This window comes from Danio rerio, chromosome 13, assembly GCF_049306965.1.
Source record: "Danio rerio strain Tuebingen ecotype United States chromosome 13, GRCz12tu, whole genome shotgun sequence".
Classification (NCBI taxonomy): Eukaryota; Metazoa; Chordata; class Actinopteri; order Cypriniformes; family Danionidae; genus Danio; species Danio rerio.
Genome location: NC_133188.1, coordinates 42,273,666 through 42,295,000, shown reverse-complemented (window position 1 = coordinate 42,295,000; position 21,335 = coordinate 42,273,666). Strand labels below are relative to the sequence as shown.

Genomic DNA, 21,335 nt, shown 5'->3' with positions numbered 1-21,335 from the left:
TCTGCCTTGGTTGAGGTGTTTAATTGAAGTGGCACCCGAGCTGTAATTTTCTAATTAAAATGCAACCTGCTGGAGTTTAACAAGTGTAAAGAGAGCAGTATTTCCCATTCTATAATTTGTTCCTTGCATCCTGATTTAAATGCAGAGCATCGGGTCATTATCGGACCAACAATTCAGGCAGAATCTAATACGCATAGGGCTCTTAATTGATCCCGGTCTGAAAACAGCATCCCGTAATCACAAGCTCATTTTAGCGGCGTCCTGAGAGCTTATAGAGGATGTGTTTAGAATACGACCTTTCACTTTGAAACAAGTTCCTTCTGAAAGTTGGACTCCATTAGTGTTTCTTTTAATGAGATGAAATGCAATGCTTTTTAGAGGCTTCTAAATCCATAGGCAAGTCTTTTTTTTCCATCAGTATAAAATCATGTTTTGAGGTATTTAAATAGTGCTGTAAACTTGTATGGTCTTTAAAGTGAGCTATCACCTACAGTTTAAAAAAATCACAAACATCAGGCCTCTTGAACATTTTCATAATGTGTGTGTGTGTATGTGTGTGTGTATATGTCTGTATATATATATATATATATATATATATATATATATATATATATATATATATATATATATATATATATATATATATATATATATATAGTGCTCAGCATTAAACATAAAATTTAATTTTTTAATTAAAATCTAAGAGATTTCTGTCCCTTCATTGAAATTGATTTACCCAAAAAGTGCATGTTTAAAGAGATTTAAAAATAATAATGAATCTATATTAGGGCTGCATGATATTGGAAGAATCTGACAATGCGATAGTTCTTATCCTGCGTAATATATTTTGATATGAATACAATCTCACTCGATGTGTTGAATAACTATTTGGAAAGAATTTAAAATTTTAGATTGACTGTGATGATTCAGTAGGGCAGTGCTGTAACGGATCACAAATCTGACGGTTCATGTTGTCTCCTTGTATCTTTAGGTCATCTTGGCCTTCTGCTGGGTTTATATTCGAAAGTATCAGAGTCGACAGGAGAGCGAGGTTATCTCTACTATCACGGCGATATGTGCTCTGGCTATTGCACTCATCACATCAGCTCTTCTTCCGGTGGATATCTTCCTAGTGTCCTTCATGAAGCACCCCAATGGCACTTACAAGGTAACCTTATTCTTATATATATATATATATATATATATATATATATATATATATATATATATATATATATATATATATATATATATATATATATATATATATATATATATATTAAAAAAAACCTTGCTCCATCATAATCTGTGATTGGTTCAGTGATTTAACTTTAATTTTCCAAGTGTGACAGGTAAAATGATTTTGCATAGTTTAAAGCAAAAATGAAATACAAAATGCTTTCTTAATAAATATATTGGGTGTTCTATATTGTGCATGATTAATCAACAGTGCATGTTAAAAGGATATAGAATGTTTCTTTGCTTATTAATTGGCTTATTTTTTTTCTCCTAGTATAAACAACACTGTGTAGTCAGACCAGAGTACTACTACCACTACTGAGCAATTATAGCGTTATTGATGTGACATTTGCAGTAAAAACTTAAAGCAGAATTTCACAAAGAAAGTGAATTAAACTTATATCTAAATATCTGTTAATATTTTCCAAAACAACTAACCACAAGCTATGGGATCAGAAAATTTAATTCTCTAAACATCTTTTTTAAATTTTAAATGAGTAAAATAAACATGCATTATGCATATTACCAAAAAAGTATGTGAGATTGCAGTATACAACAGATTTTGTAGAAATTCTGTATATCACACTGCTCAACCCAAAATAAATAATGCTAATCAAAAGGATTAGAGTTGGCTTACTATAGAACAAAAATGATTGGTTTTATTTTATTTGGTGTTTTTGCACTTATGAGGAAAATGCTTCATTATGGATGTGACATCTCTTCTTTATGGTTGTGACAAATGTGAAAATGGCACTTGTGTGACTTTGGTAAATCAAATTTATTTGTTTGAAAACATTAACAGAGACATGTTTGAGTATTTTTAAAGTACTGTAAAATACAAGCCTACTCTCTCAGAAAACTGGTAAAATGTTGTACGAAGGTACAAACTCTTGTCACTGGGGCAGTACCATTTTATGGAACAGAATTGTACCTTAAGACAAAGAAACAAATTTGTACCATTGCAGTTTGTACCTTTAAGGACATTATTTGCACCATGGGAAGCCAAAATGTACCTTTGGTTTTTAAAACCTGCAGAAACAATATTGCACCTTTATCATAAATACAAATCTGATCCATGTAGGTACCACTACAGTGGCAAGATACTTTGTACCTTAACAGTGTCAAATGTGTTCATTCAAGACCTATTTAAAGGCATTTTGCTGTATCCAAAATGTGTCAATTTATTTTAAATAAATATAAATCTGTAAGTCTTTATCAGTAAATGCTTACCAAATGTTTATTAAAATTGCATTAAATGTTTAGTTTACAATACCTATAGTTTTGTTTTACCAGTTGTTTTGTTTTATATAACTTAATAATGAAAACCTTAAATGAACCTTAAATGATGATTCTTGTTTTAATATGCAAATCATTCATAAAATCACTTTGCCTTTCCAGTAATATTTATTTTCATAGATATTGTAAGAAAGAAGGAGTTGTCCAACACTTTTTTCTTATGAGAACAATTGTGTACCTTCATTTCAACTGTACCATAAAAGGCACAGAACAGTATCATAAGAGTTTTTTTTACTACTACTACTAATGATAAAAAAACTTTAAAATAAGAATAATAATAAAAAAAAACTAAAATAATATAAATAATAAATACATCTTGGTCCATGAAATAAATAAATATATAAACAAAATTAATAAATAAAAAAAAAAAAAAACCTTGAAGCATGTTACCAATTAATTATTTATTTATTTTTTTACATGAGATATGAAGTAGTTTGGGAGATTAATAATGTATTTAAAAATATTTTTAGAAAGAGAGCAAAACTTCACAAATATTGTCTTTTTGGACTTTTTGGTAAAATATTTTTAGCCTTTCTCACACACTAGGTCTTAGTTTTGATGATTAGTAATCATGCATTTCTATTGATAAACTGTTGCAGAATGAAATGTTGATCTTTTTTTTTTAAAAGTGAACATCCGTTCATTAAAATTTAATTTAATTGTTTCCCAAATTAAATTTTGTTGTGTTAAAAATAAATGTGTCATCTTTCATAAGTATATGTTTTTAAATAACTAACTTAATAACTAATTAAATTCTAATAATTCCAAATAACATTTCTGAACAATGTATATAAAAACGAGTTTTAGTAGTACATCTTGAGGTCCAAATGCATTAATGTGAATTTTTTTAGTTGCATTAAAATTGAGGATTAAGAAAGTAATACATGACAATTTTGACTTAATACTGGCTCTTTAATTTTTTCATTTTTTGTTCATTCAAGCAAAGCTATCTCTGTTGTTATATTACTCTCGCGTCTTGAAAATGTATTTAGCCTTTTGCTGCACTCTTTCCTAAAGCATCCCATGATACATTCAAATGCAATACAAGACAAGACAGAGAGATCGATACTTCAGGTTTGTACTTCACTGACTGAATTAAGCACATCTTTCTTTTACAATGAGACTCCAATGGTCTAACGAGACAGTGGTTACTATGGCAACTGAATGGCATAATTAATGCAACCATGGTCCCACCATTCTTCCTCACGGATAATGAATAATTAAGCATAGAATTACCTCCTCTGACATGAGATTTTTAATGAGCGCTTCACTTAGAACTTCCGCGAAACTTAGTTCCTCTTTTGCATACAATGAAAGCGTATTATAACCCAAACCTGCCAAGTTCTAAAATACAAAAAACTACCATAAAAGTAATACAGACAACTTTTGAAATTCTTCTGAAGCCATGCCACAGCCTTTGATTAGAACTGGATGAAAGTCAAACCATCATTCGCTAAAAAGATTACCCATTTCTGTAGCTCTCAAATCTGTTTTGGGTTTCTACATAAACAATATATATATATATATATATATATATATATATATATATATATATATATATATATATATATATATATATATATATATATATATATATATATATATATATATATATATATATATATATATATATATATATATATTATAATTATTATTATTATTATTATTATATATATATAAGTGCAACATATTAGAAACTGTAGCAATTGAAAATATGCATTACTTAGTTATTTGAGAACACTATAGCTTCATAAGACTTAGCTCACAATTCGAATGTATGTCTTTTTTTTTTAGAGAGAAACACTGCTGTGTAGGATCTTTTTTGTGTTCTATATTAACAGTGAAAATCATAGGGGTTTTGCTTTATACTGAGGTTGAAATAATGATGACAATCTTTGCATTTGTGTGGTTTGTCACTCTAATTGGAGAGCAATGGTTTGATATGTTTGATTTCAATGACTTGATATGCTTACAAAACAAAACTGCAAATTCTGTCATCTCCCTTCACTTGTCACACGCATCTTTGATTTTTAAACACAGAATATGGTGGAAACCTGTAACCATTGAGTTCCAAGTCAATGGTTACAGGTTTATAACATACTTCAAAATAACTACTTTTATGCTCCACAGAACAATGAATCTCATAAAGGTTTGGAACCTTTGAGGCTTTGTAAATTAAATTTCTTGGGTGTACTATATCTTTAAATATTTTAGTCACATGCAAAAAAAGTGAAAGCTGCTAACCGTTTTGTGAGGTAGAAATGAAAATATGTGCAAAATATACTTTGCCTGACATTAAAACTAGTCTGATTAAAACAAAAATAAATACATAATATGTTTAATTATATATATATATTTTTTTTACTAAATATTTAATAAAAAATAACAAGTAACAAAACAAATTAGATTTTAGCAAACACTAATGTGAAGCAGTGGACTCACTCCACCTCTTCTACAGTAGGACAAATAGTTTGAAAAAGTGTTTTTTAAAGAACTTAACTGTATTTGGCTTGTTTTTGACACATTATTTAAAATAAGGCTAAGAAATAGCTATTAGGGCTGGGCGAAATTGCAAAAAAAGTATCACAATATCATGTTTCATATAATTCAGTATCGTAATTATTGAATATTTTTTTAACAATAAATTTAGGAACATTAGGAATTTTTTATTTTACCACTATGTTTTAATTTGCCAACATTACTAAGGCAAATACTTTTATAGTCAAAAACAAAAATATTTAAACTAAATATCTCTTCTGTTCATAATAAAATAAACATGAGTGTTAAAGAGACTCTTAAACTTGATAAATTCATTCATTCATTTTCTTTTAGACTAAGTCCTCTTTTTAATCTGGCATTCCCACAGCGGAATGAACCGCAGCATATGTCTTAAGCAGCGGATGCCCTTTCAGCCGCAACCCATCACTGGGAAACATCCATAAACACTCATTCACACATACACTCATACACTACGGTGAATTTTTAGCATACCCAATTCACCTGTACCACATCTTTGTTCTTATGGGGGAAACCCACGCGAACACGGAGAGAACATGCAAACTCCACACAGAAATGCCCACTGACCCAGCTGAGACTCGAATCAGTGACCTTCTTGCTGTGAGGTGAACGTGCTACCCACTGCGCTACCGTGTTGCCCAACTTAATGAATAAAATGTTGCAGTGTGTGCAATGCAATGTTTAAACACTGAACAATCTAAATAAACTTTAAGGTAGATCAACATCTGTAAGGTGTGAATAAGTAAGCCTCAAACTCTGTTAACAAAACAAACTATGATAGTCAAATCTGAGCTTTCAAGTAAAATACCTAACAATCACCATTCAAATACATAATGCAACATTACAAATTGTGAAGTTGAATAATTATATTAGCCCTATGCTAAAAATCTTTCAGATGGGGTTCTAGTGGCTGGGATGCACAAGAAAAGAAACCAAAAAGCCACATTTTCACTTCCTTTTTTATTTATAATCTCCTCACTGCTGCTATACAGTACAAAATTTTGCGTGTGTTTTTATTCTGACCTGAAGTGACAAGCGCATACACTTAGATTCCTTGACCATGTGCTTTGCGCTCACGCTACATGGTCATTTCTCATAACTAGGTGACCATCAAGCATTTTCTCAGAGGATGACAAAGGGACAAATCATTGCTGAAACTCCGACACAAGTTTATGGAGAAAAGTAAAAAGCACTACAATGTTTGCATGTGCTATGTTTGTGTGAGGTAATTATGAATCGCAGTGCCCTCATGGCATTTGGAATAGTTTTCAACTAATTTCAGAGGAAAACTGAAACGCGTCACAACGCGTTTGTATGTGTGTGCCGCTTGCACAACATGTGCCCGTCATTTTCACGCATTGTGCATGTTGTGCAAGTTGCGTGCCTCCATTGAAAATGACAAACTTACAGCAAGTTTTTTGGCATTGCTTCCGAGGCACACGCTCAGCTGCCACATTTTAATAAAACTAGCGATTCATAGCAAAACTACATATCAAATCTTTTTTTATCGATATTGACAATGGTGTTCGGTCAATAAATATCGATACCGTTTTTTTCGTCTAGCCATAATAGCTATTTTACATTTTTTGATGGGAAAAAATTGGGCAGGGCAAGTAAAAATATTTGGCTATTTGCCTGACTTGACAGCGTTGAGCCCTAATGTTAAAAATAAAATCGTAATTGAAAATTACGGATTAAAAAAAACCTGCTAAACTAACTTGAATGTATCTATATATATCTACTCTCTGGGTGTTTTATCTTCTAATTTCTCATTTGTAAGATTATTGGATAAAAGAGTAAGCATGCATTTTTATGTAAGATTGCAGTTTTTATTGAAGGTTTGGTGGTTTTAGATTTCTGAACTCTGAACTCTGCAGACAGCCAGGGACAGCATATTTGAGTGGAGCTTAATTCTGTTTCCATTGTTTAATTATAAACATATTTTGTCTGTCAACAGTGAGCTGATTGTCCCTCTTAGTGGTTGATGTAAAAGTAAATACATCAGAATTATCCGATAATGTGTGAACAGTATTGTCACCCTGGAAGTGTGTAAAAACACTACTTGACTGTGTTTTGTCCAGATTTAATTGAGATGTACAGACTGGGCTGACCTGGTTTTCATTTGAGATAATGATCAGCCCTAAGATTGTTAAAAAAGGGCTTGTAGAGGTCAAGACCAGATATGACTTGATCGGAATTAGACGAGATTCATTACTGGTTTCATTTCGTTAATTGGAAGTTGAGGGGTTTCAAGTGCTCTGAAGTAGCCAGACTTGCTTGATCATATCTGAGATCATCTGTCAAGGCGGATGAGGTTAACCTAAAGAGATTCTCAACCACTTTATCGGGTTAATTAAATCTCTGATCTTTCTGTAACACACTTTCTTTAAAACTCATAGATTCTTCCAAATTCAGAGATGATCTTGATTCATAATGTAATGAAATATAGCAAATAGACCAGCGCTGTACACTGTAAAAAAACACTTGATTTTTTACATTTTGTGTGCATCAAATTCATTTTTCTAGTCATTCTACTAGTCAACTAAAATATTAAGGTAACATTGGATTGACTTTATTCTTTCAGGTAAGAGCAGATGCAGCCATTGGAGCCTTATTGGCTCGAGACTTAATTTTATGCTGTAAAAAAACAACTTGTTATGCTGCTTAATGTTGCAAACTGTATATTATATTATTATGTACAGTCATAAAAACACTTGCTTTTAGAGCTAATGGTTTGACCATTTATTGTTGTTTGTTATTCCTATTCATGTTTCTCATATGCATCTTTATCAGAAGTCCTAAAAGGGGACAACTTTAGGGACAAGTTTATTTTTTTATGTTCAATGAACTTAAAATTAAAAAAAATCATTGAGTTAATCAATTTACATCGAGACAAGATTAAGGGATTGTGTGGAACCTAGCATTTTGTTATGGTGTTGCATGATTAAGGCAATAACTTTAAAACATGTTGAAACCATAGACTGTAAAAGATATGGATGCAGTATCCGTGACGTCACCCATAGGTTTCTGAAGACTGCAAATGAAGTTACGAGTAGGCGTGGCCGACCGTCGCCATTTTGTTAGCATGTCATCGCACCGGCCGTGGGTGACCAAACAAGGGCAGAGATGGAGCGTCAGTGGAGCTAAAGTTGCCTGCTAGCATTTTGCTCAAACAGAATTTTCTTTGGAAGAAACGATTAATACTTCAATACCTGCGACTCGTTTGTGTTCCAATTGTTTGTGCTTGGTTACATACTATATCAGTAAAGTGTTTAGTCTTTTTAAAAACTCTGTTGTAATATTTTGAGCGGCTAAGCTTATGACGTTTTTCTACAGGAGGAAAACGTGAAAAACACAAATACTTCAATTATAGTCTGTGCTAGTAAATGCAAGACTATTTATGAAATCTAGGAATGACCAATCTGTCAGATTCTGGAGTGCATTCCAGGTCTAAAGAAAATATAATCGATAAATTATCTTAAGTAAAACAAATACATTTATAGATATGATATATAAGTATATAATTTCACTCACCTGGGAAATGGAGGCAACTTGAATGGTTTGTGAGCAAAATTAAGCAATAATATTGTCTGATAATTGTAGGAAATAATTGCAAAATGCAATTGACTGTGTAAAGCCACATAAAACAAAACAAAAATACAATGTATATGCTGAGTTCAGCTGCTAATCAGGTGGAATCAGCTGAGATGACCTAGATGTCACTCAAGTGGCCACGCCCCTAATTATGTAGGCTTAATATAACATAATAAAAGCGAAACAGATTTGTTATAAAAAAATTCACACCCCTCACAGTTGTCATAGTGGGTAATATTAGCTATATGTACTAAAACCATCTTTTGTACCAGGCTGTAAACATGTTTTATCAGCTATAAAAGTGACCGGTTTAGCATAGATGTCAGTATACATCTGAAGTTCCTGGAGCCAGCCCCCAAAGGCGAGTCGATGAATTTAAGTTTCAGTTACTTCCGTATTTGCTTCATGAGGGAAAACGGGAGGTTGCCGCTTATTTGAAACTTGATTAACTTAATAAAATAAGCTTTTGATGTAACATAAAAACTTTTGTGGTCATGGTGTTTTTTCTTTGTACAAATAATTAAACCTAATTTGTGCAAAAATCATGAACAGTATCTCGGCTTGTTGAGTAGATTTGGGTTTGATCAATCAATTTAAGGTGTTAAATTGCATAAAACATAAAATTAGTAAAATCATGGTGGAATGTTGCTGACCCAAAATACACAATCTTTTATTTATTGTATTATATATTTAATTCATTGTTTATAGAATTCATATGATGAGCTATACAATTTTTATATACAATTTGTTAAATTCTCAAACATTTTTGTTGTTGTTGAAATGACAGTATTTTGGCCATAATAGCACACAGAATAATATTAAATGCTGTGATATACTCAAAAGTTCTTTTTTTTTCAACACAAGTCACTCCATATTTATTTATAATGATCTTTATGCTTTGGCTTGCTTGAAAACAATCATATTTACAATATTAATGTATGAATTCAAAATCAAATAAGATCCTCATAAGATCGAATAAGAGCCTCAGATTACAAAGAAATCACAAAATCACAATGAAAAAATGAAAGATCGCAGTGACCCGGTAGTAGTTTGAGGATGTTTTCCAACTGCAGCAAACCTTTCGGTAAATGCCAAAGCAAACTCCAAACAAACACATGCATACACAGTATATCTATCCCTGTTTAGATTGTAGGTCTTTGCCAGCTGGAGCAAACATTTCCAAAAAGTTTCCCTCTGAAAACTTTAGCATCCCCCTCAAAAAGTTCAAACAAACTTAGTTTTGGCCTGTCCACAATATTGTCACACTAGTTTATTCTGGGATAACAGTGATTCCTAGCAGTGCATGGTGGCACATTTGCCCTTGTTACAAAGCACATAATAATATGTATTCCAACTGTTCTTGGAAGATTACAACAGATTGTGATGAAATACTCTCACACAAATGGGTGGGAAAATGTCGTTTGATAATCGTCCTGAAGTGCGCTGTGATTCCCGTCGCATAATAAATCAGGCAGACAGGTGCTTTTTGTTGTAGGAGGTTGAGATGGAAGGAGCCATCAAGTCTTGGATAAACACGCAAGATTATGGCAGCGATCTCCTTGGCTCCGGCCTTCCGGTAATCCGTTTTTCTGATGTGACGATCAAATGTATCTCTTCCTCCAGTCGAGTAAGCTGGCTTAATGGGCAGAGGAACCTTCCTGACTAAACATCTTCTTAATGCAGCCTGTGCACGTAGGACTCTGTAGGTTTATTTCTGTTTCTCTCCGCTAAAGAGATTACGGCGGTGATTGACAGGCCTGGGTTTGGCTAATGAGGATGCACCCTCCAACGCTGAACTTGTAGGGCTTGCTAGAGTTTGCTAGATAAATTGATGTTAAATCAGACTTGTTTTATTCTGCAGATCTTTGGTATTCTGTGGGTGTGTGTGTGTGTGTGTGTGTTTTTTTTTTTTTTTAGAAACCAACAAAGCTGATCTGCTTAAACCAGGAGGCAGATTTGTGACACCTACTGAGGCCTTAGGAAGCATTTGGACACTTAAAAGACTTCAGTTTTCTTTACTGTGTTGTCTCATTTTCAAGTGAAAGCACCTTTCCTTTTTAAATAGAGAGTATGGTTTTTATATAGTCAAAGCCTCGACTGCATTTAAAACAATGGCATTTATTTGAAAGAATGTCACCCGCTTTTCAAGCATTACATTTTATATTTGTTTTTTTTTATACATTCATGCAATTTTCAATATTGTACTATATACAGTGATCACCATATGTAAATACAAGCAATTCATATTTTCTATATGATGCTTTACAATATTATATTTGTGTATATACATTAGATCAGTCAGTAGTAAAGCCAAATTTGTAGCTAATCAAGCAAAATAACTTACAATAATGGTTTAAAAAAAAAGAAATAGCAGCCCAAATTTTAAATGAAAAATAAAAAGTAAAAATCAAAAGAGACAAAAGTATATAACATTTTGTTGATAAATAGTTTGTAATTTTTTTTGGCAATATTTGCATGAATTTAATTGTATTATCTTTCTATTTCTAAAGATGTTCGGTGACTATAATATTATTTTTATAAATACATCCGTTTAATAAATCTCTTTTGTTCAAATGCACCAAGATATATATCCTATATTCACTATGAATTGGATAAAAATATTCATTTTCAAAACGAGGTGTATTCATTTATGCTGAGCTCAGTACTGTATGTACCAGAGGTGTGGACTCGAGTCATGTGACTTGGACTCGAGTCAGACTCGAGTCATGAATTTGATGACTTTAGACTCGACTTGACAAAATATAAAAAGACTTGCAACTCGACTTGGACTTGAACCTAAATGACTCGGACTTTGACTAGGACTTGCCCCTATTGACTTGTAAAGACTTGCTGCTTCCCATGAAAAGCCCAAAGATAAAAAAGTATGTTGACATGGACCGCTCTCTCTCTCTCCCCGTTTATGTGTGCGTGTGTGTGTGACAGCATGCGCGTGTGTGTGTGTGTGTGTGTGTGACAGCATGCGCGCTTTCGGCATGACATCCAATCAAAGCACGGTAGATTGTTTTGATTCGACAGTATCCAACGTGACTACTATGAGGCGCCGGAGTGGACAAAAGTCAAGCGAACGCAGAGAGAATTTGAATTTGAGATCGAGCCAATACTCGCGTGCCAATACTCTGTCTCTCTCTCTCTCTCTCTCTCTCTCTCTCTCACACATACAACATACACCTCTCTCTCTCTCTCTCGCTCGCTCGTGCATTCGGTCTCTTTGCGTTCGCTTGACTTTTGTTTACGATGGCGTCTCATACCTTTAGTGCTTTTGCTCTCACGGGATCCTCCTTTTAAACTGACCCTTCGCTAAGCCACGCCCAAAAACCGCCACCCACCAATCACGGCTTACCAATCGTGGCTACGGACAGGGGCTCTGTCAAGCTTTCGAGCGAGGGAAACAAGCCAAATCGTTGCGCAATTATTGGATTGTGCAAATCTGACACCCGCTATCCTAAAAGTTTGGACTGGGTGGTGGGATTTTTCCTTTTTCAAAACCTAAAGCCCAAGAGGAGAAATGCCAGCGTGGATCAAGCTGTGTGAGGGGCGGTAAAGGAGTTAACAGCTAAGTTGATTTTGTTTTCGATATTCACATTCAGTGATAGGTGGCAATAACTCACACTCCTCTTATCCTAAACAGATCTAAACTGTGTTCTTATAAAAAAAAAAAAAAAAAAGCAGGTTATGTTTACCAGCGGTCTTTTTCTTTTTTTCCACTCGATATTATGAGCACTGCTTAGTTTAAACCCTCGCCATTGTAGCGCATATTAATACATACACTAATATTTGCTGGTAGGAAATATCTATTTGTTCACTTCTGTTATTTATACTTTGATTTGCATTTCAATTTTTTTTCTTCCACTTAACTGCAAATTTGAATAAAAACTGGATAAAGAGCACACAAACATGCTGACAGTAATAGGTACTGTACACTGTTATGGGTCAATGATGCTAATATTCGGCACAAATCTATCAGTTTCTTAGGTTATTAGATTATTTTATAATTTCACCTCTCCTGCTGTGCATGAACTATGCTGTTGAATGTTCAGCGAATGAGGTTGCTAGGCTAACCTTGCTTCAATTTTGATAAAATTATTCTCTAATCAGTTGCTATTATGTTGTGAATATACCCCTGTAATGTGTACTGCAGTCCTCTTTTGTCTGGCTTTCTCAGATATCTCACCTGTTTGTCAAAAATGACTAATAAATCCTTGGGAATGTCTGACACCAGCACATACACACTGTAATAGATGTGCCAGGCATGAAAGCTTGACAGGCGTAGCAACAGTAACTAAGGAGGGCGAGGCTTAGCGAAGGGTTATTCCAAGAATGTTGATATGGTTTCTTTCTTGCTTTACTATTTATTTACAATACACAAAAAACTAAAAGGTTAAGGTAAATTCTTTAATAAATTCTAGTGTTTTTGAGTATTATACTTGTTGTATACTTGTATTATACTTATTATAGTTGTATTAACAATAGTGAACAGATAAAATACAAAGTATAGTTTTACTACAGTAAAGTGTAGTGATTTGTTGTATAAAATACCCTATATTGTAAAATAATACAGCACTGGGTAATTTGTTTATATTACACTTGTGTTACCATAGCAACTATAGTATTACCACAACTGATCAATTGAAGTTCTTTACTGTAGTAGGCTACTGTTCAAAACACAGTACATGCCAATATACGTGTTTAGGGGCCCTGTGGAACAGCTTTCCTCAAAATGAAGAGGATGACATGGAAAATGTCCTCCACAATCTCATCAGCAAAGTGGAAGCCAGCAGACACTAGTTTACTTTATTTTAGCTGCCATGATAAAATGAGATTGATAGTGAGATTTATTTGAAGAGTGAATAATACAGTAGGCTATAATACCTTATCAAGTGTTTCCTTATTTTATCACAGTTACATTTCCGCTTGCATTAGTTTTTGTTTAAATGCTTTTAAAATAAAATGTATTCTTTACATCCAACATCTATTCCAGGGGTGCCTTATAGTGGTGTAAACCCCTTTACAAGGGGTGTTTCCCCTGTGTAAACTCTAGCCACCCCGATAAGATTTTGCTGTTGACATTATTTATTTAAATCTACTTACATAAATGCAATACAATGCAATATTTCAATAAATAAATAGCAGCCACTAAATTATTGTGGATTGATTGGTGCCACTGACGTAGCTGGCCTCTTCTGGCCACCCCTAAGCAAATTTTCAGGGGGGCACCACTGGTCTATTCTCTGTCTTTAACTGTTTGAAACTGAAAATATCTCATCATATAAAACAACCAAAAATGTTATGGTTTATTAGATTAAACATTTAATATGTAAGTCTATTTTAGTATTTTGGGTATTGTTATTAAACAGTGCAGCAATATGAATCATATCAAAAAGCATGAAAGGAAGAGGGAACACGACACAAATTGTGAGTCTGCATATAATCTCTGTGAGCGCTCAAGAAAATTTGTGTGTGAGCAGTGCATATTTGAGAGCGAGAGAAAATTCGCGCGTGAGCAGCGTATATTTGAGAAGTCGCAATCAGTTTTGTCCACAAACAGAGGAAATCCGTGCACGAGCATCACACAAGGTAGAGAGCAAAGCTCTTCAACGTTATGTGAAGAAAACAACATTATTGTTTGTATGAAGTAGCCTACTTCATTAACAATATGTGCTACCATTTTACATTGCTGCTAGATGGATTTGCATCTCCATCTCTTTAGCACACACGAGATTCAATTGACAAAATTCCAATTTCACTCAATTTAACTTTGCAGCATATACAGGAGTTGGTCTACTGCTACCACATTGAGGTTATGTAATTTTGGTTAATCACAAGTTGATCACCGAAGACATAACATAGCACAACTAAACTTAATGAATTAGACAGCAGTAGACCTGCAATTTCTGTGTGATGTGAGGCAAAATGGAGTCTTTTTTTGGTGGAACTCGTTCTTGTGCATTATGCTGTGAAGACGAGACGCAGCACTGTTCAGTACTTTTTCAGAAAATTGCATTTGTATTTTTATATATCTGAGCGATGTTCTTTCATAAAAAAGGTTTGTTTAATTAATACAGATCTTACAACCATACCTAATCTGTATATATTTTATTTTTCTGTTAAAAAGACTCGAAAAGACTCGAAAATCAAACTGCAGGACTTTGGACTTGACTTGAGACTTGTTGCCTTTGACTCGGGACTTGACTCGGGACTTGCCTGTCTTGACTCGGGACTTGACTCGGGACTTGAGGGCAATGAATTGAGACTTACTTGTGACTTGCCAAACAATGACTTGGTCCCACCTCTGGTATGTACTAATGTAATCTAACAGAATGTAACAAAAAACCTAGAATCACTTACCAAAAATTATTAAACAGAAATTAATGTGTTGGGAAAAATATAAAATAAAACTTTAATTAGCAGAAAACATTTATAGAAACATAAAAAACATTGCCATTTGTACTGAGTCTGACTTATCTAATGTATATGCACAAATATAATAATGTAACGCATCCTATAGAAAACATTATATATGCTCATGTATGCTGAGCACTATAAATATACCTAAGGGGTATAATCTAATGTATATGCACAAATATAATATTTTAACACATCATATAAAAATATTATGTATGCTTAGCACTATAAATATAGCCCAGGGGTGTAATCTAATGTATATGCACAAATATGATATTTTAACACATCAAATAGAAAATATTATATATGCTGAGCACTATAAATATAGCCCAGGGGTGTAATCTAATCTATATGCACAAATATGATATTTTAACACATCATATAGAAAATATTATATATGCTGAGCACTATAAATATAGCCCATGGGTGTAATCTTATGTATATACACAAAAATAATATTGTAACGTATCCTTTAGTAAAAATTATATATGCTCATATGTGCTGAGCACTATAAATATACCCCAGGTGTGTAAATAATAATTTCGGCCATGCCTGTATATACATTCATGCATGCACACACACACACACACACACACACACACACACACACACACACACACACACACACACACACACACACACACACACACACACACACACACACACACACACACTGTTTCCACCAGCGAGTTCTTCCTTCCTCCTGTGTTTTGGCACCAATGTAACAAGGTTCAAAACTCACTGTTCAAGGGAAGGAGGAGACGGGAAACCGGCAAAAGTTCAAAACACTTTAATAAATAAAATAAACTAAACAGGTGGCAGCAGCCCCTCAAGGATGACTACTAGAGATGTGAACCTACAATGGTCTCACGGTTCGGTTCGGTTACGATTATCATGCCATCGATTCAGTTCAATTCTATATCTCATTGCATCACAGTTTATGTTTTCTTCACAGCACAACACTTCTTGTATTAAAATGTATATATTTTTTTATTTATTTATATAATATTTGTAATACACTTTTGTCCTTTAATACAGTCAGATATATAAACTGTACATTAAAATAACACAAGCATTTATTGCAAATAAACAAATATAAGTATCCCGCTTGCTTTCTGAGCTCTGTCTAGCAAGTTCTCTTACACCCCTTTGATTGGTCACACACTCAACAGAAAGCTGCGATTGGCTCTTACTCGCTGGTGCTCTTCACAGATAAGTGACTGATAAACGGCAGCAGCGATCACAGCAGCGATCACAGCTGATCCATGATAGACACAGTGGAGAAAACTCTGCAGACACGTACTCGTGTCTGTATTCAGAAGTATCACAATAACCGCCGATAGGAGAGGAAACGCCACGCCAGCAGGTCAAATGGGCCACAGTGAGAGAAAGAGAAATGGAGTTTACTTTCGTTCTCTCAATCGCAGTGAAATAGGGGCTTCTGCTGTAAGTGTCAGTGAAAGACTGTCCAACAAACACACACGCTGTGAAATTGTGCACAGTTTCTGCGTTTTTAAGTAGTTGGTTCATTGTACATACTCGTGCTTGCCTCCCTCGCCATAGTAAGCTACGGCTACATAGCGCACATGAGATAAATGACGTCAGTACATAATAACCAGTTATGATTATTACTGATCCGATATCAAATTGTATTTTTATTGTAATTGTTTTTATGTTGGTTTGCAGTTTTGGCATTCGTTGTCTGAGACTGCCTCTGCCTATTTTTATTTTATTTTATTTTATTTTATTTTATTTTATTTTATTTCATTTCATTTTATTTTATTCTATTTTTAAAGTGTTTTTAACATTCCGCAGTTTCTCCTTCTTCCCTTGAACAGTGAGTTTTGAACCTTTGAACCTTGTGTTCCTGATCCAAAATAAGAAATTCAATAAGAGCTGCATGGCTCGGGTGAGGTAAAGGGGATGTCCTGAACTACATGCTAGTGGATGTAGATATCTAATTCAGGGAACAAAAACATAAAGTTTTCAGGCCTAGTTGTTTCTCCTCCTTTCCAGAGCTCCTCTGTTAGAGTTGAGACTGTTGTGTGCACAGGTGACCATCATTAACACTCTTGCCACTGGCCTCATTCCACTCTCACGGTTCTTGGATCCGCCTCACTCACTGCACTGAAATTGTCCAAAAATGTTCTTATTACTGTCAGATGTATACATTTCTCTCTGTAGGGGTTATTTTTCTAAAGTGCTTATCCAATAATGACAAGTAATTTGAAACATCATTGAAATTCATAGGTCAACATATATTTATGAAATCTCTCATAATTTCTTGACCTGTCTAGATACATAACAGCTGACTCAAAGTATGACATATCATTTTGATCCAACAGCAGAATTATGTTTTTTATTGCTCTTGTAGCAATTATAGATTTGCTCTTTTGGCTTGATGGAATGTTGAGTTATGAATGCAGGATGGAGTTCATAGAAAACGAGGAGTCAGAAAAAGAGAGAGAGTGAATTACTGCGGCAAAGGCAGACAGCAATTCTCTCTGGCATTTGGATCTACTCGGAAAACCTGTGAGTCATCAAAGTGTCAGGTCACGTTTTTGATGGAATCTCTGACACATTGGGAATAAAAAAAACACTCTGCACTTGGAGAGCCACTTCTTTTGTATCACCACTGTCCCATGGCACCATTTGATGTCCTGTCATAAAAATCGAGCTATACCTCGTGGTATATAACTATATATTTGTTGGTCATGTTTTTATCCTTTGAGATTCATGTCTGATGTCATATGTCTAGATTCACATATTGTGCTGTTTGTGTGCCTTGTAGTGCTGTCATATATACAGCTATGGAAAATATACAGAAAAAAATCAGCTATGGAAGATGAAACAAAAAATACAGCTATGGCAATAAATAAGTGATCACTAAACATTTTTCAGTTTTTCTGGATTTACTGAATGTTATAATGACTATTAGGTATTGGTTTAAGTAGTAAAATGTGTTTTTTTAAATAAATTCATATTTGTTTTATCAATAAATGTTATTTTTCCATTAATAAACATTTCCTCCATTTTTCACAATATGGTTTTCATATAGAAAATTTTTGGTCAGAATAACAAATATTTTTATTTGTTGTGATTAGTGTTGTGTTTAAAATGTAATGAATTTCTAATTAATAATTTCATAATTAAATTTGTAATTAATGGCTTTTGTATTTGCTTTGTATGATTAGTAACTTTTAAGTCATTACTTGACTCCAGTGCTTCATTTGTAAATTTCGAGGTCCCAGAACAGATTGGGGTAACTGATCTGACATGTTACCAAAGGAGAGAGAGGAGTCGTTGACAGATGAAAGTGAAGAGCGGGGGGTGGGGCGCGGTTGTGTCGCGGACAAAAGTTAAGAGCGTGGGCGGTGTCATGGGCAAAAGTGCAGAGCGTTTGGAGGGGGGTTGTTGTCACGGACAAAAGTGAAGAGGGTTGGAGAGTCGCGGAAGTGCGTGAAGAGCGTGCAAGGAGGGGATCAGTGAAATGATTTCCGAGGTCTGGATCCGACTTGTTCTTCCACAAATTAAGCCCTACTTGACTCAGTACTACACATCCACATACATCTTGATGCAATGACAATAGAAATAAAACTCTTAATTTTTTACATAAAAAAAACAAACAAAAACAAAACAAAGCAGGACCTTTTATTTTTGTTTAAAAAACTTACATTTTAAACTATGCATGTATCAAAAAAGGCTCAGTGGCTAGCACTGTAGCCTCACAGCAAGAAGGTCGCTGGTTCAAATCCCGGCTGGGCCAGTTGGCGTTTCTGTGTGGAGTTTGCATTTTTCCCCACAACCCAAAGACATGCACTATGGGTGAATTGAATAAACCAAACTGGCTTAGAATGTGTAGTCTATCTATGTGAATGAGTGTGTATGGATGTTTCCCTGTATTGGGTTGCAGCTAGAAGGGTATCCGTTATGTAAAACATATGCTTAATAAGTTGGTGGTTCATTCAGCTGTGGCGACCCCTGTTAAATAAAGGGACTAAGCCGAAAAAAAATAAATGAATGAATGAATGTATCAAAACACAAAAACATACCAAATTTGTGACACCAATAGTATACATTTCTCAAGATTTGCTTCTTGAGCATGTTCAATTGTTGGACAAATAAAACCCAAAATTTAGTTATTATACACAATATCTGAATTTATATGCCTGTATATTTGTTGTTTTAAGCTAATTTTTGGAATTTTTTTAAATTTGAAAAAAAAAAAAAAACATTAAGCACACAAAACTCATAACATTACTCAAAAAAACTAAGTAATAAAAATCTAGAAAAACTCATTTAAATCAGTTGACAGCCCAATATTAATAATAATAATAATAACAATACATTGTATTTATAATGCTCTGTTCCACAATTGAAAGCGCTATATTCTTAATCACACGATAATATCTCATGTCTTAATGTTGTTGAATGTAAGCCACTGAATTTAATACTTTTTTTCTGACTTTGTTGTGATTGTTTTTTTTTTTAGGAATGGGCAGCAAATAATGAAACCAGGGTGCAGATTGAAGACACAGTTTTGTATGGCTACTACAGTAAGTACAAAGTTACACTTATCTTGGGGTAGCAAATTCAATTTCCTTACCTTGCATTTTTAGAAAAAAAGCGCTGCTCATATTCCTTCATCATCCGCTGCTCTTATTGTTTGCGTTTCATTGTGGGAGCCGGGCACAGTCCATTCCTCAGCGCGCTGTTAATGTCCATTGACTTGGGTTATAAATTACGGCACACACATGATCTGACATCGGCCTACAAAAGCTGGCAGTTAAGTCGCTGGATGGTTTTATTTGTGTGGAACCGTCTTGGTCAAATTAAGCTAAAGTGAGTGCAGTTTTCAGCTGAATAAATCTCTTGTCTGCTAGGGTAAAAAAAAATGCATTAGTCAGTGACCTTTTCCTTGAACAAGGTCGGAAGGACTCATGAGTACGTCTTTTTTTTCTTTTTTTTTTTTTTGGAACCGCATTCTCATTTTATGACTTCATAGTGTTAAATATATCTCAGTGACACACATGCAGACTTTAATTGAGTCCTCCATTGCTTCCACTTTAAATAATATCTTTTAGGGATGCTGGAAGCGGGGACAAGGTAACATAAAATTGAGTTATGGCACAGTTGCTTGATTATCATTAGAGTTTGCAAACAGATGCTGCGCGGAACAGGCCGTCAGTAGTAGAGCGGCACGACGTCTGTTGAGCAGTGCCAAGTGCGCTAGAGACAAGCTGTCAGCCAATACAAACCAGCCAATCAAAAACCCTCACTTGCATTGTCAGAAAAGCATCCGAAGATTAACGATGACAGTGCAGGTAGATGTGTCGCAAATCCCCTGTCCAGCTGTCGGCCTCTGTTCCCCAAGAACAAAACAAAATTCAATTCGGGGCTCAGAATTGATTCAATGAGTCACAAAGATAGAGTTTGACAAGGAAACTTCTGTTTGCAGGAGAACTGCTGAGTGATTTGTACAAGATCGTAAGCAGGGAGATTAGCTAAATGTTGTTTTCATAGAGAACATGAAGCATTCACGGTGCATTTACAGGTAAACAAATATCTTGTATGACAGGTTGCATCTGAAATCACTGTTTAAAGGCAGATTTATACTTCTGTGTATACTTTTGCGTGGTCGCATAGCCCTTGCCGTGCTTGACTTCAATGCTGAATCACACCTCTCAAAAAAGAAGCAACAACATGTGTCGCAAGCTCTGTGATTGGTCGGCTTGGTATCTGTGCCAAGTGTAGGTAATAGGTTCTGTCTTGAACTACTAGACAGGAGCGTAACATGAAGCAGCCCTATAGGGCATAACTTGTAGTACGTTAGAACTTAAAGTTATGGAGACATGTCAAAACTATGTTGTCGGCATGATGGTGATGTACATCAGTTATTAACGTCTACATCTACTCCACACCTAAACCCAACCATCACAGTTATTAACGTCTAAACCTACCACAACCTTAAACCTCACCATCACAGATATTAACGTCTATACCAGCTACATCCCTAAACCCAACCATCACAGTTATTAATGTCTATAACTACCACAACCCTAAATCCAAACATCACAGTTAATAACGTCTAAACCTACCACAACCTTAAACCAAACCATCACAGTTATTAACGTCTATACCTGCTAAAACCCTACACCAAATCATCACAGTTATTAACGTCTAAACCTACCACAACCTTAAACCTCACCATCACAGATATTAACGTCTATACCAGCAACATCCCTAAACCCAACCATCACAGTTAT

General features: G+C 34.5%; 1 protein-coding gene across 1 annotated transcript in view; it reads left to right on the top strand.

Annotated features, from left to right (window-relative positions):
• lmbrd1 (LMBR1 domain containing 1) overlaps window positions 1-21,335 on the top strand; it is a 175,207-nt gene that overhangs the window by 1,088 nt on the left and 152,784 nt on the right. The window contains 2 exon segments of the mRNA NM_001008612.1: window positions 992-1,168; window positions 19,562-19,625. Of these exon segments, the coding sequence (NP_001008612.1) occupies window positions 992-1,168; window positions 19,562-19,625 (241 nt within the window).